Raw genomic sequence first — 14,092 nt, 5'->3', positions numbered from 1 at the left:
AGGACAAACAGAAGCAGGAAAAATGGTTTGATCTTGAGAATGATTGTGAATATAGTGCTACTTCCGCTCTTGATTCTCAGGTCATTTTGTACAATCTGGCTCTGCTTTAGAGGAGCACCAACCTGGGCTTGTGACGCTTCAGTTGGCCAGGAAGCCAAAGTGTTGAGCGGTCTTTTAAGTCCTGTTAATTTGTATAAGGCACAGAGGTAACATAATAGAGTGGCTGTCCTAGTCAGGGGTTCTCCTATCAAGAGTTAGGTAGGCTGTCCCAGAGATGGTTTCTAGGAGATTCCTTGGTAATTTTCCAAGGCCACTCAAGAAAACCTACATGTTTCATCCCACTCTTTGGAGACCTTTCCCTCCAGGTGAAAAGGTATTTTCTCATCCAGGATAAAATGAAGCACAAGACTCTTAACGCTAAATTTCATCTTGGTAGTGAGACATCTGGTGGGAGCAGTGCTTTCCTTGTGCTTGGTACTCACTTTTTTTCCTTGTTAAATAATTATTTTTGTCATTAGGGAGTTGTTAAAACAGCAAGGGAAGAGAGCATTGTTTAATAGCTCTCTGCTGCAGCAAAAAGTACTCCTAAATCACTATTTAATAGCAACTTTCAAAGAGTTGATCTCCTCAGAGCACATGCTCCAAGAGATTTTAATGTGCATTATATGAAAACACCATGTACCCATTTGGTAATGCTGGGTTAAGGAGATTTAACAGGTCTCTTTACTGCAGAATTTCTCAGATCCTTAAATGTACTAGTGTACATTATAATATCCTAAAAGGGGATGCAGGATGCAGCACTTCCTAAACTTACCTAATCCTAGATCCATTGTTCCATAGAGCAATGTGGAGGATTCTGTATTTTCCACAGAACACATTCTAGGAAATTATGTCTCATAATTTGAAACTACAGGTAGAGAGTTCCCGTTGAGGCTCAGTGGTAACAAAGCCAACTAGTATCCATGTGGATGCAGGTACAATCCCTGGCCATGCTCAGTGGGTTAAGGATCCAGCATTGCAGCTACAGCTCCGATTCAACCCCTAGCCTGGGAACTTCCATATGCCGCAGGTGCAGCCTTAAAAAGAAAAAGAAAAAATACATTAAAAAAAAAAAACTACAGGTGAGAGGAACATTGGGCCAATGGGATTCTAAAATACATTAATGAGGTTGGCTATTGCAACTATTGTTTGGCTGTCATTAGCAGAAACCCAGGAGTTCCCTGGTGGCTCAGTGGGTTAAGGATCCATTACTGTGACTGCTGTGGCTTCAGTTGCTGCATGGCATGGGTCCAGTCCCCTGGTCTGGAAACTTCCATATGCCATAGGCATGTCCCTTGCTCCCCCATTCCCCCGCAAAATAAATAGAAACCACTGCAAACCAATTGAAACATAAGATAGAAATCTTGGTAGAACACAGGCTGTCTCAGAGTCCCAAGTCAGAAAATACACAGAACTTTAGGAGAACTGTCTGTAACTTGAAAGGCAGAACTTGTGGTTAAAAAACCATGTGGGTGATTGATTACCTCCCCTTTTTTCCTGCCTGCCTGTTTGATTTTTCTTTCTTTCAAAGAGCTTTGTCTGTATCGTCAAGAAAATGTTCAACATAGCCCTGATTCTATGTTCCCTTTAAGCAGTCCATAGCATTTATTGCTGTGTCCTAAATCCAACTTCTCAAGATAAAAGAGAATCTTGATAGCTCAGCTTGGGTTGGGCTTTCACCCACCCCAGTCCAATCTGTTGTGGCTAAAGCTCATGTGCTATAAACGGGAAGATTTAGGCCTGCCCCCTCAGTTGGATGAGAGGGATGGATCGTTCTTGGAAGGGGCCACGGGATGAGTAGGCATCACCAAAGTAACATCAGTCATGACATCTTATTTATTTATTTATTTATTTAGTCTTTTTGCCTTTTTTCTAGGGCTGCTTCCTGCGGCATATGGAGGTTCCCAGGCTAAGGGTCTAATCGGAGCTGTATTCACCAGCCTATGCCAGAGCCACAGCAACAAGGGATCTGAGTGACAGCTCATGGCAACGCCAGATCTTTAACCCACTGAGCAAGGCCAGGGATTGAACCCACAATCTCATGGTTCCTAGTCGAATTCGTTAACCACTGAGCCATGACGGGAAGTCCAGTCATGACTTCTTATTAAAATCATTTTAGAAAGAAGGGCAATCTTTTTCTTTTTGGCTGTGCCTTGGGCATATGGAAGTTGTGGGCCAGGGATCAAATCTGAGCTGCAGCTGTGACCTATGCCAGTGCAGCAATGCCAGATCCTTAACCCACTGCACCACAGTGGGAACTCCAAAAAGGCAGTCTTGATTGTAGTATTTCATATACTGACAATAGCAAACTGATTTAGAAAGGCTGTCCTTCACACAATCTATTAGTGAATCTATTGTGAAAATGGTGTTAGGCATTATCACTATTGTTTTAGTACCTAGTTCTCCTCTACTGCTGGGTACCAGTATCCCTTGCCCCTTGAAGTCCGATGTGGCCATGTGACTTCACGTGGCTGATGAAATGTCACTCTGTGGGGGAAGGACTTTGATATAGAAGGACTTAATGACCCACTTAGTCTGCAAGTGCCAAACTAACGCATGGCAGCTAGCAGATCTCCAGGGGACTTCATGTAAGAGAAGGATTTTATTCTGTAACCTCCTGGACATTTTATTCATTAATTTATTTATTATTTTATTTATTTGGCTGTACCTGAGGCACATGGGCGTTCCTGGGCCAGGGGTCAAATCCAAGCCACAGCTGTGACCTACACCGCAGCAGAGGCAATGCCAGATCTTTAATCCACTGTGCCACAGCAGGAACCCCCCCGCCCCACCTCTGACATTTTAGAGTTGTTTGTTATTGTATTATAATCTAGTTTATCCTGACTCATACACATATTCTTTGAAATAAACAACACAGATTCAATACTGTAATGAAGGTGAAATGTTATGCCGAGTGGGTGCTAATTTGAGAGGCCACGAGTTTGGGGACGTAGACTATGGGAGAGAGTCCCCAATTTCCAATTCAACTTGATGGGACTCTTGGGACACATTTTGGTAATTTTCACTTTCCATGACTGGAATTTTAAGCGTCTTGTGAAAGTTAATAAAAATATTATTTTCGCAGGCCTTCATTTTATAACACCATTAAGTGTCATCAGAAGATGATGTTTTCTGCAGTGTTTTCTCAGTGAACCAGGTGTACTAACATTCATTACATTATAATTACATACATTAAATCAGATGACCACCGGAGTTTCCATTGTGGCTTAGCGGTAATGAACCTAACTAATATCCGTGAAGACCTGGGTTTGATCCCTGGCCTCTCTCAGTGGATTAAGGATCGGTGTTGCCGTGAGCTGTGGTGCAGGCCAGCAGCTGCAGCTCCGATTTGACCCCTGGTCTGGGAACTTCCATATACTGTGAGTGCAGCCCTAAAAAGACAAAAGAAAAAAATATCAGATGACCACCAATGCCACTGATTAGAACTATCGTTCCGTGTGCAAGCTGTTCTCTTGAAAAAAAATGGTTCAGGAAGTAGAAGTGAACACAGGTGTCCTCTCCTTATACAGCCCTGATTTTGCTCAGAGACCTAACTATAGCCCTTACAGGCAGGTGCCTCAGAGGAAGCTGAGCTCTCTTCCAAACCCAAGGCTGGGCTGAATCGTCTCAAGCTAACTCCTTTTCCCCTGCCAGTATTTGGTTCAGACACAAGCATGAGGCTGTACTTTGCCCAGTGGAAGGAGTCTGCTGGAGGGTTTCTAAGACATATTTACTTTTTTTTCTGGGAGAGCTGCAGGAAGAGATGTTTTTTTCCCCCCTACTCCCTCTAAACATTGTCATTTCTGGATGTGTTACCTAGAACTGCTACAGCAGTCTTTTTGCTGATAGCCTGAGGATGAAACCAGAGGATGCCCAGAGAAGACAGAGCTGTGATACGGAAACCAGGATCCCTGAGCTATAAATCCTGAAACCCGCCCTCTCTGGACCAATTTCCATTGAATCAGAATTTCTATTACTTGCAGCTTAAAGCATCCTAGCTAATATTTTTCCTTTTTTTCCCCCACACCCATGGGATGTGGAAGTTCCCAGGCTGGGGATCAAACTTGCACTACAGCAGTGACTTGAGCTGCTGCAGTGATAACACTGGAACTTTAACCTGCTGTGCCACAAGAGAACGCCTATGTTTACTTATTTATTACCATATGCCTTTTCAGGTTGCCTCTGAGAAAACGGCACGCATTATTTTCTTTTAAGACTCCCTAGGAGTTCCCGTCATGGCTCAGTGGTTAACGAATCCGACTAGGAACCATGAGGTTGAGGGTTCGATCTCTGGCCTTGCTCAGTGGGTTAAGGATCCCGCGTTGTCGTGAGCTGTGGTGTAGACTGCAGACGCGGCTTGGATCCCTCAGTGCTGAGAGCTGGGGTGTAGCCCAGCGGCTACAGCTCTGATCAGACCCCTAGCCTGGGAACCTCCATAGGTTCCCAAGAAATGGCAACAAGACAAAAAAAAAAAAAAAAAAAAAGGACTCCCTAAATCTTTATGAATGAATTATGATAGAGATTAGATAGCAAAACTTGTAGTTTCTGCAATAGTAACTGAATTCTTTAATCAGTCAGATTTTTTTCAAAGATTATGAGCCATTCCAGAATAGGGAGCAGATGATTAAACATGTTTACTTCACAGGTTAACTTACAGTCAAATTTCAAAGATTCAAAATCACAATCTGTCAAGTGGAGGAATGAAAACCGAAAATTTGTTTCTTTGCTGATGCCTGACAGGGTCTGAGTACTGCTGGTCAAAGAACAGGGAAAGGGGATGATTGAGCACTGCTTGGAACATAATATCAGAAGTCCTGCAAGTAAGTGAATATCAGGTGGTGGTGTATTTTATTTTATTTTATTCATTTATTTTTTTTTAGAGCCACACCCATGGCATATGGAGGTTCCCAGGCTAGGGGTCGAATCGGAGCTGTAGCCGCCGGCCTGCACCACAGCCATAGCAACACCAGATCTGAGCCATGTCTGTGACCTACACCATAGCTCACAGCAACGCTGGATCCTTAACCCACTGAGTGAGGCAGCAGCCAGGGATCAAACCTGTGTCCTCATGGATACTGGTCCGGTTTGTTAACTGCTGAGCCACAACAGGAACTCTGGTGGTGGTGTATTTTAAATCTTGAAATTGTAATCAAAGTATATAGCTATCTTATAGATTTTACCAAGTTCTTAGTTATTTGTGTAATTACTCGTTTGCTTACCCTGTTAGACTGTAAGTTCCTTGAGAGTAAGGGCCATGTTTATCTGGTTCTTTACTGCTCCAAAGCCTTGAGCAATGCCTGGCATGGAGTAGGTACTCAAGAGAATAATTTTATATGAAGGACAACAAAAAGTGAAGAACAGGATATTCTAAATATCTTTTGAGGGAACTCTTTTTGGACACTTTATAATAGAAAGCTTAATATATAGAGAAAATCTGATACAGGTAACATAGAGAAAATGCTATTTAATAACTCTATATAGAGCACCTATTTTTTAATTGAGATATAATTGACATACAACATTGTACTTTTAAGCCATATAATGTGTTGATTTTATATAATTACATATTGCAATGATTACCACTATTGTGTAACTAGCATCTCTATACCTCATCAATTGTCATTTCTTTTTTGTGATGAGAATATTTAAGATCTGGTCTTCGAGCAACTTTCAAGTTTATATATAATACAGTATTGTTAACTATAACACTATGCTGCGCATTAGATCCCCAGAACTTATTTTCTAACTGCAAATTTATACCCTTTGACCATGTGCCAAATTTCCCCCCATCCCCCATCCCATACTTATTATTTTTGTGTGTGTGTCTTTTTTCAGGCCTGCACCCACAGCATATGGAAGTTCCCAGGCTAGGGGTTGAATCCAAGGTGTAGCTGCTGGCCTAGGCCACAGCCACAGCAATGCAGCATTTGAGCTGCCTCTGTGACCTACACCACAGCTCCTGGCAACGCAGGAACCTTAACCCACTGAGCAAGGCCAGGGATCGAACCCATGCCCTCATGGATACGAGTTGCGTTCGTTACCTCTGAGCCATGACAGGAACTCCCATATGCTTAGTTTTTTGAAAGCTGTTCCCTTCCCCTTAAAGTTATTATCAGAACTCAATTTCCCCTCTAGTGTAGATATTACTATTATTTTGTTACCTTTCATGCATGTAACAGATGTGGATGAAGTTGGTCAACAGGTATAGTCCAGCCTTACCAATTATGATGATGAATGTGTCACTACTCTGTTTTCCTCCTTTTATTCTGATCCTCTCTGTAAACTTCCTGTCTCCTGTCCCTTAGCTTTCTGTACAGAATCACTAAATCTCTGGATTTCCAACTGAGCTATTCCATACTGGGGAATAAATTACTGACTCCGAACCACTCCCTAGCTCCTTTACAAACTTTGGTCAACTCACTTGGTCACTGGTCATTGGCTGATGCTTGGGAAGGAAAGAAAAATTCTGAAAGGCTAATAACAGCTAAGAGTGAGATCTACTTTTTTCAACCCATTAATCCTTCCTCAGCAGCAGCTTTATGTTGAGCGGATCCAATGATCTATTTTCATTCCTCCTCATAAAGAGATCTTTGGCTCGATTTCCATTCTAGACTGCTGCTGTTTCCTTCCCCTAGGCTTCACTTAATCACTGAGCTCAACAGGTACTCAACAGACTTCCCTTTGTGCAGCAGCCTGAAGGACAAGCTTTGCTGTGTTTAAAGTCATTTTCTTAGGCTTGGTATTACTGTTAACTCTTAACATCCCATTTGTCTCTCTGAGTCTTCATTTGTCATGTAGAACAGAAGATACCTACTAGAGTTTTTCTTTTTCTTTCTTTCTTTCTTTTTTTTTTTTTTTTTTTTTTTTTTTTTTTTTTTTTTTTTTTTTTTTTTTCTTTTTCTTTCTTTCTTTCTTTCTTTTCTTTCTTTGTTTCTTTCTTTTCTTTCTTTCTTTCCTTCTTTCTTTTCTTTCCTTTCCCTCCCTTCCTTCCTTCCTTCCTTCCTTTCTTTCTTTCTTTCTTTCTTTCTTTCTTTCTTTCTTTCTTTTTCTTTCTTTCTTTCTTTCTTTTTCTTTCTTTCTTTGAGACCTCCCTGCTTCATTAGTAGAGAGAGGTCATTCACAGAGATGTTTCTACTGTGTGACCCCCACCCACCTGACCAAGGCTGATTGGACCTTTCATAGAGCTAGATTCACTTTCTCATGAATTGACCCTCAGTAACTGTAAGTGAGTTACATTTTCCCCAGTGAGATGGGAATGGAGTCCTATTATTGGGTAACTGTTAGGAGCAGCAATTGACCACTCCTCAAACTCTGCCTAGCTCACTGACATCTGCACGACCTGCTTTGTCAAGGCACTTTAAAAGTGGTCAAAAGTGCAAGTAAAAGATGTAGCTGCAAATAGAGAAACAGGTGATTGACTCAAGGACTTGACAGTGTGAATTGAAGGGAATGGGTAGATTGCAGAGATATCGAGATTGAAGAAGTAGTGAGATTTGGCCAAAAGACAGTGATAAGTTGGAGATAATTCTACTACTCCACGACTGTGGAACGTTTTCAGTTAGTATTGGAGTGGCTGGTTGCTGGGCAGATTGGGCTCTCTGGGATTCTTGAGCTGTTTAAGTAATGGTTCCTCTCTTTTTTCGCAAGCAGCAGTGTGAAAGCCCATTACAGGACTTCACTACTAAAAGAGTAAATGATTTTTGGAATTACTTTGTTAGGGCTACTCATAAGAGTTTATACTGACCGTGGGTACAAACATGGGCTATTTAGCTTTTTTCTGTTTCATAGCTAGTGTTCACTCAGACACTTGCTTTTATAAACACCAGGTTTTTGTGACAAGGGAGGTAGGTTGAGAGAATTTAAATAGTGCATACTTACCAATGATATAAAGAAAAAATAATGCAAACCCCAAATCGAGTTGCTCATGTCCATGAGAATTTCCAAATTTGCAGAAAAATCTTTTTACTTTATCTCAGTAGGTCACTCTCATAGGGTTAAGGAAAATCTTAATGCAGTTTCATTATAAATAATGCCTCAACTGTGCTTATAAAAAGTCCCTATTAGAAAGAATTTTGGCTGAAAGGGAAGACTTTTTCAGTTAGATTGGGGCTTGAAATCTGGTTTCTGACACTTACCAGTTAGTTGTGTGACTCTATCCAAATTACGTAACCTTTCTGATATTGTTCCTGCATCTGTAAAATGGGGACACCAGCCAACTCACATCTTTTCCTTTATTAGAGACTAATCTTTTTGAAAAAAGCGTCTTTAAAGAAGTGTCACAATCTTTGGACAGGTATTGCATTCATGTAATAAATTTTTGAATGCTAACTGAAGGCCAGGACCTATGAATGAATGAATTCCTTCTACAGATGGAGCTCATGGTGTAGTCAGATGGGGATGAGGTGAGATGAAGCCCTAATATTAGCAATAGCCTTATTACTATTTATGAACCTTTCCTATTTGGGTTGGGTACTGTTGCTACAAGGTTTACACACATTACCTCATTTTATCCTCACAATAACCTTCTTAGCTGGGTGTCAATAGCCTCATTTTATCCAGGAGGAAACTGAAGCCCAGAGAGGTTACTTTCGTCAGGGTCACACAGCTAATGAGTAGTGGAATCCAGATTGGAATCTATGATTCCCAAATTCCAAAGGCCCTTGTTCTTAACCATCCAGAGGAAAAGGAGGGGGCTGGTGGTGGAAACTGACTGTATTAAACGCATTCTAGGATACAGTGCCTGTAAAACGCGTGAACAATAAGGCGACGAAGGACTCCTTAGATCATTAGCTTCCCTTGGTCCTTTTTTCCTACAAGAAAGTTTAACGCCTTCTCACTCTCTGGATTGACTGAAGAGCGTTACAGAAAAAGGAGGCGAGCTGGGGTCGTGGTCCTCGAGGGCTCAATTGGTGGCCAAGCAGGGCTGGTGCGGCTGATCGCCAGACACAGGCGACCCGTCTCTGGGCCAGCGGTCCGGCCGAGGGTGCTTTGAGGTCAAGCGTGTGAAGTGTGGGTCTGCAGGGCGGCGAGCGAGCCTGTTAGGGCAACGCGAGGGTCGACCAGGAAGGAAGCGAGATGCCATACTGAGAAGCCCCATGTGCAAGGAAAGCGGAAGACTCCGGTCAGGGGTGGGAAGGGGTCAGGCTGGCTCTGGCAGGGGCACCGGCTCCTGTCTGCTCAGGCGCCACGCAGCTCCTCCCACTCTACTCCCGCCTCCCGGTCGGCCCGGCCAATGGGCGGGGCGGGCGAGCGCGCGGGGCGGGGCAGGGCGGGCGGGGCTCTCGGCCTGCGCGCAGGTGCCGCCCGGTTCCCGGCCCGCCCGTTCCGCCGCCGCCGCCGCCGCCGCCGACGTGCGTGCGGCTTGGTGGAGGGGCTGGGCCTGCGCTCTCTCCTCCTTCCTCCCCGCCTCCTGCTGCCGGTAGGACCCGTCTCCCACTGCCGCTGGGACCGCGTGTCACCGTCATCCCCGAGCACGGTGAGGCCCTCAGGGAGGCTGCAGGCGCGCTCCCCGCTGTGTCTTCGACCCCATGGCCCATTGCTCAGAGGCCGGCGTCAGGCCAAGGCCGGATGGCCGGGATGGGGCGAGGGCAGCGGGTGGCGTGGAGAGTGCGGATGAATGAGGCGCTCTTGGACTAGGCCGCGCGTCCCGAGAGCGGCCCACGCCTCACCCGGCACGCCTTGGTGAAAGCCTCCGGAGGCCAGGACGGCTAGTGGCCCGGTCCTTAGTGGGAAGGTGTTGGGTGGTGCCCAGCTGTGCCGGCCGGCCGGCCACCCCTTGGTAGCAGGCCGGGAGACTGGAGAGCCTCTGCCCCTGCAGCTGTGCCTTGGCATCCTGGGGATTGGCTGGGAACAGGTGTGAGTCAAGACCCTGAGGAGGGAACTTAGTGGCCCTCTGGGTCAGGGATCAGAGGCTGGAATATCACTTCATGAGCCGGGCCTCAGCGTGTCACCGGGAGGTTCAACTGGAGTTGTAGTTCCCAGTTTCTGCAACGTTAGCAGTCCCCATGAGTTCGGTTTGCAGCCCTAAAGTGGGATCCATTCCGCACGAGGAACTTGGAGCCAGATCCGCAGGCACCGACAAAGTTTCGACCTGTAAATAAAAAGGGTTAGTGGATCCATTTACAACCAGTAATAGCCAGTGTAGATTCCGAAGATTGCTTTTTAGGACTGATGAGCTGTACCTTCAGTGCAAAAGGTGGAAGAGACTTGTTCGAAAGACCTTGATACCGTTCCTTTTATGTGAAATATTGTGCTTGGGGGCGAAATAGGAAAGAACAGGTTCCAGATTGGGGGGGGAATGGTTTGGTGGGAGGTAACTCGGTTGCTAGTGGTTCTAGAATGGATTTTCTTTGGCTTTCTTAGCTCTGCTCCTGCTTTCAAATGCTTTCATTCGTACAACCACATGTCAGGTTAAGAAAATGTTTTGTGAACAGTCAGGATGGGAAATTGGCAGTTAAATTTTATTTTTGATTTATGATGCCACATATTTTTAATGTGGCAATTTTTCCAGGACTTCTCAGGAATGACTGCTTTGACAATGATCAGAATCAGATTGTTAACAGAACTTTTTTTGTTTTCATTTTTGTTGAAAAATAAAGTGTCACTTTTGGATTGATATATACAATATATTTTATTCTTAATCTATTGTTCAGTAGTGAATTTTGAGTAATGAGATGTGCTTTCGATCGATGGGGATAGTAAGAAGTCTTGTTCATATGTATGTTTGTTTTGACATTTCAGATGCCCCCCAAAAAGGGAGGTGATGCAATTAAACCACCCCCAATCATTGGACGATTTGGAACCTCCTTGAAAATTGGTATTGTTGGATTGCCAAATGTTGGGTAGGTGAATGTTGGGCTTTTATCATTTTTTGTCTTATAAATATTTTGGATCATGTTGTAGAAATGGGCAACTCTGAAGTAATTAAAATTTAAATTGAAGAAAAGAGGCTAGAAAGCTGGAATATTAATATGTTGCAAAATAAGGTTTTCATTTAGATCTTATTTTTGGCTTTCTACACAGATACTGTTGAAACTTGAGTTACTTATATTGTTTGTTTTGCTTAACTCAGGGGAAGAAGCAGTGAGAGTTTACACATCAAGTTGAATCAGATCAGCTCTGTTTGCTTGACACACTGTTGAAAGACACAGTATTGAATTCATGTGGAATTGGAGTAGTTTAAATAGATTTTCGTGCTGGCTGGCTATTTAGGGTACCTAGGCTGGCTACCAGAGGCCATGCAGTAGGATACCTTAGGAAATAGTTTTAAAAGCCTCATTATAAATTTATTTCAATTCTCGGGAGATCAGCCATCAGGTGGCTGAACTTTTACTTGAGAAGGTGACAGTTTTGAACTTAATATTGGAAGTTGCTAGATAAAAGAGTATCTGTTATAAAATAGCTAAATTTGAAAGTTACGAGAACAAAATTTTGAGTTTTGTAATGTTTAAAGTGAATTATTTATTGTAGTATTGCAGTAATAGGAAATATTTGTGGGGTTTATCATGTACAGATCTATACACATGCAATGTAAATGTGCAAAGTCTATTTTTTCATTATTTGTCCTTCTATTTTAATACCTTTTACTGACCTTAAAATATAAAGTGTCTTGGGAGTTCCTGTCGTGGCAGAGTGGAAATTAATCTAAGAACCTTGAGGTTGCAGGTTCGATCTCTGGCCTCGCTCAGTGGCTTAAGGATCTGGTGTTGCCGTGGGCTGTGGTGTAGGCCAGCAGCTACAGCTCTGATTAGACCTCTAGCCTGGGAATCTCTATGTGCCATGAGTGCAGCCCTAAAAAGACCAAAAGGACAAAAAAAAAAAAAAAAAAATGTGTGTGTGTGTGTGTGTGTGTATGTGTGTATATATATAAAGTGTCTCAGGAGTGATTAGGATATACTAATCCAGTATGGATTTATTAACATGATTGGAGGTATTTTGGCATGTACTTTAGGCTTTTAGAGTGGTGGCAGGTAGGAGAATCATGTTTTTTCATGTGTTCTTTGGAGCCTCTGTCATGGAGGATGCTTAGTGAATGGAGCATAGTGTGACCAAGTAAGGCAGTTCTGAAATTCTTGTAATGTAAAACATGACAAGTGTGGCTGTCCTAATTTCAATGTGGAGCTGGAGAGGTTTGCATTTTGAGGGGATTTCCTGCTGTGATATAGGCTGCTTGCAAAGTAAGACTAAATAGAGAGTGGGAATATAAGCAAAACAGATAATTAGGCAAAGTACTGTAGGGTGCTGTCAATAAACTTGAAAGCAAGATATGATCATTATGTATGTTGTGAGCTTTATTGCATTAGTAAGCAAGACATAGTTTTTAGATATTAACTTACTTCTCTTATTCTGGCCTTATTGCAGTCAATGCGGCTTGACTTTAAATGGGACTACTTTAAAATGGGCCATCTTAAGAGTGTTTCCTAATGAGGTTTTTAGCATAGAGCATAACAAAATCAATATATGTGAAAATAACCTGAAATATTTTTATTATTCAGTATAAATATGCTCTTTATGCTTTTAAAATAAATACTCCTTTTGCTTCCCCCCAGTTTTATTGAGTTATACTTTATAAACAGTTAAATTCATTTTAGTAATGAATTTTGGCAATGGTGTTTGGTTATGAACACTCCTTTTTGTAGAATGATCTTACATTACCTAATTGTATCAGGTAGGTTTCTTTGTAAGCAACACAAATTCTGGCTGTTTTAAGCAAGAAGAAGAGACTTACTGGAAGGAGAGCATTGAAGGACACACTGAATAGCTGAGCCTCAGGAAGGACAGGAGCCAGGGTCGTGCTGGCAGAGATGGGTCCACGTGGAGCTCAGCCATGTGAACTGAACTTCTCAGTGTTTCTCATCACCTGCTGCCTCTCCAGTGATGCAGATTTCTGTGTCCAGGAAATCTGACTGGACATGCTACCTCTGGGCTGGGCCCACAAGAAATGGTGTGTAGAGAGAGGGCAGTTCTCTGAAGGATGGGCTGCTGATTAAAAATAAGGACATGTCCTACAGAAACCATCTAAAAAATCTCTTGATTTTTAGAGAACTGGATGAATAAGGTGTGCTTTCTAGTAGCCATAAGATTGAGTACTTAGAGGTAATATTTATAGCTCACACTAGCTGGTATTTACTGGACCTTTTTTTTTTTCAGTCTTTTTTTAAGGGCATCACCCATGTCACATGGAGGTTCCCAGGCTAGGGGTCGAATTGGAGGTGTAGCCGCTGGCCTGTGCCATAGCAACGCCAGATATGAGCCTCATCTGCGACCACAGCTCACAGCAACACTGAATCCTTAACCTACTGAGTGAGGCCAGGGATCGAACCTGCGTCCTTATGGATACTAGTCAGATTCGTTTATGGAACACTTATTTGCTATATGCTTGTCACTATTCTGAGCACTTTATTAGTGTTATCTAATTTAATCAATGTTTAACACCCCCATGCCTTCCTGTTAGAATGTAAATTCCATGAAGGCAAGGATTATCTTCTTGTTTATCATTATAGTTCTAGCACCTAGACTGGTGTTAGGAACTTAAAAGTCACTCACTAAATTATTTGTGAATGTGATAGTTTTTGTACCCTTGATGCCATTTGTAGGTTTAATGATAAGGCATATTTTAATGGTTACTTTTAATGAAATAGAAGTAGGAAGAGTATGAGCATGAAGATTTGTTTCTAGCTTTGTTCTTTTTTTTCTTTCATGAAAGACCTTTTATAAATTAGCTCCTCTTGGGCCAGTATACTATTGTGGGTGTGAGGCTTGGTGGTTGTTGGGGGAAAACTTTTTTTTCCTGCCCTGGTCAAATCTTTTTTATTGTATAGGTGGGATTGCATTAGTTACACCAGCTCTTATCTCTCTGCATCCCTTTAAAACCACTTTATTGAGGCATAATTGACATATAATAAACCTCAAATATTTGAAGTGTATAATTTTATGCATTTTAACATATCTGTATATCGATATATGAATGAGACCATCACCTATATCAAGATAACATTTTCATTACCCTCTTGTAACCCATCCCTTCCACTACCTCATCCCCAGACAACTACTC

At 42.6% G+C, this 14,092-nt stretch overlaps 1 protein-coding gene across 1 annotated transcript in view; it reads left to right on the top strand.

Moving 5' to 3' along the window:
* The window catches only part of OLA1 (Obg like ATPase 1), a 172,209-nt gene continuing 167,467 nt past the window's right edge, over nt 9,351-14,092 (top strand). The window contains 2 exon segments of the mRNA XM_021076152.1: nt 9,351-9,514; nt 10,780-10,880. Of these exon segments, the coding sequence (XP_020931811.1) occupies nt 10,780-10,880 (101 nt within the window). The 5' untranslated portion in view covers nt 9,351-9,514.

Source organism: Sus scrofa, chromosome 15 (genome assembly GCF_000003025.6).
Source record: "Sus scrofa isolate TJ Tabasco breed Duroc chromosome 15, Sscrofa11.1, whole genome shotgun sequence".
NCBI classification, from domain to species: domain Eukaryota; kingdom Metazoa; phylum Chordata; class Mammalia; order Artiodactyla; family Suidae; genus Sus; species Sus scrofa.
The sequence above is the reverse complement of the archived record's forward strand: the minus strand, read 5'-3'. Positions and strand labels throughout refer to the sequence as shown.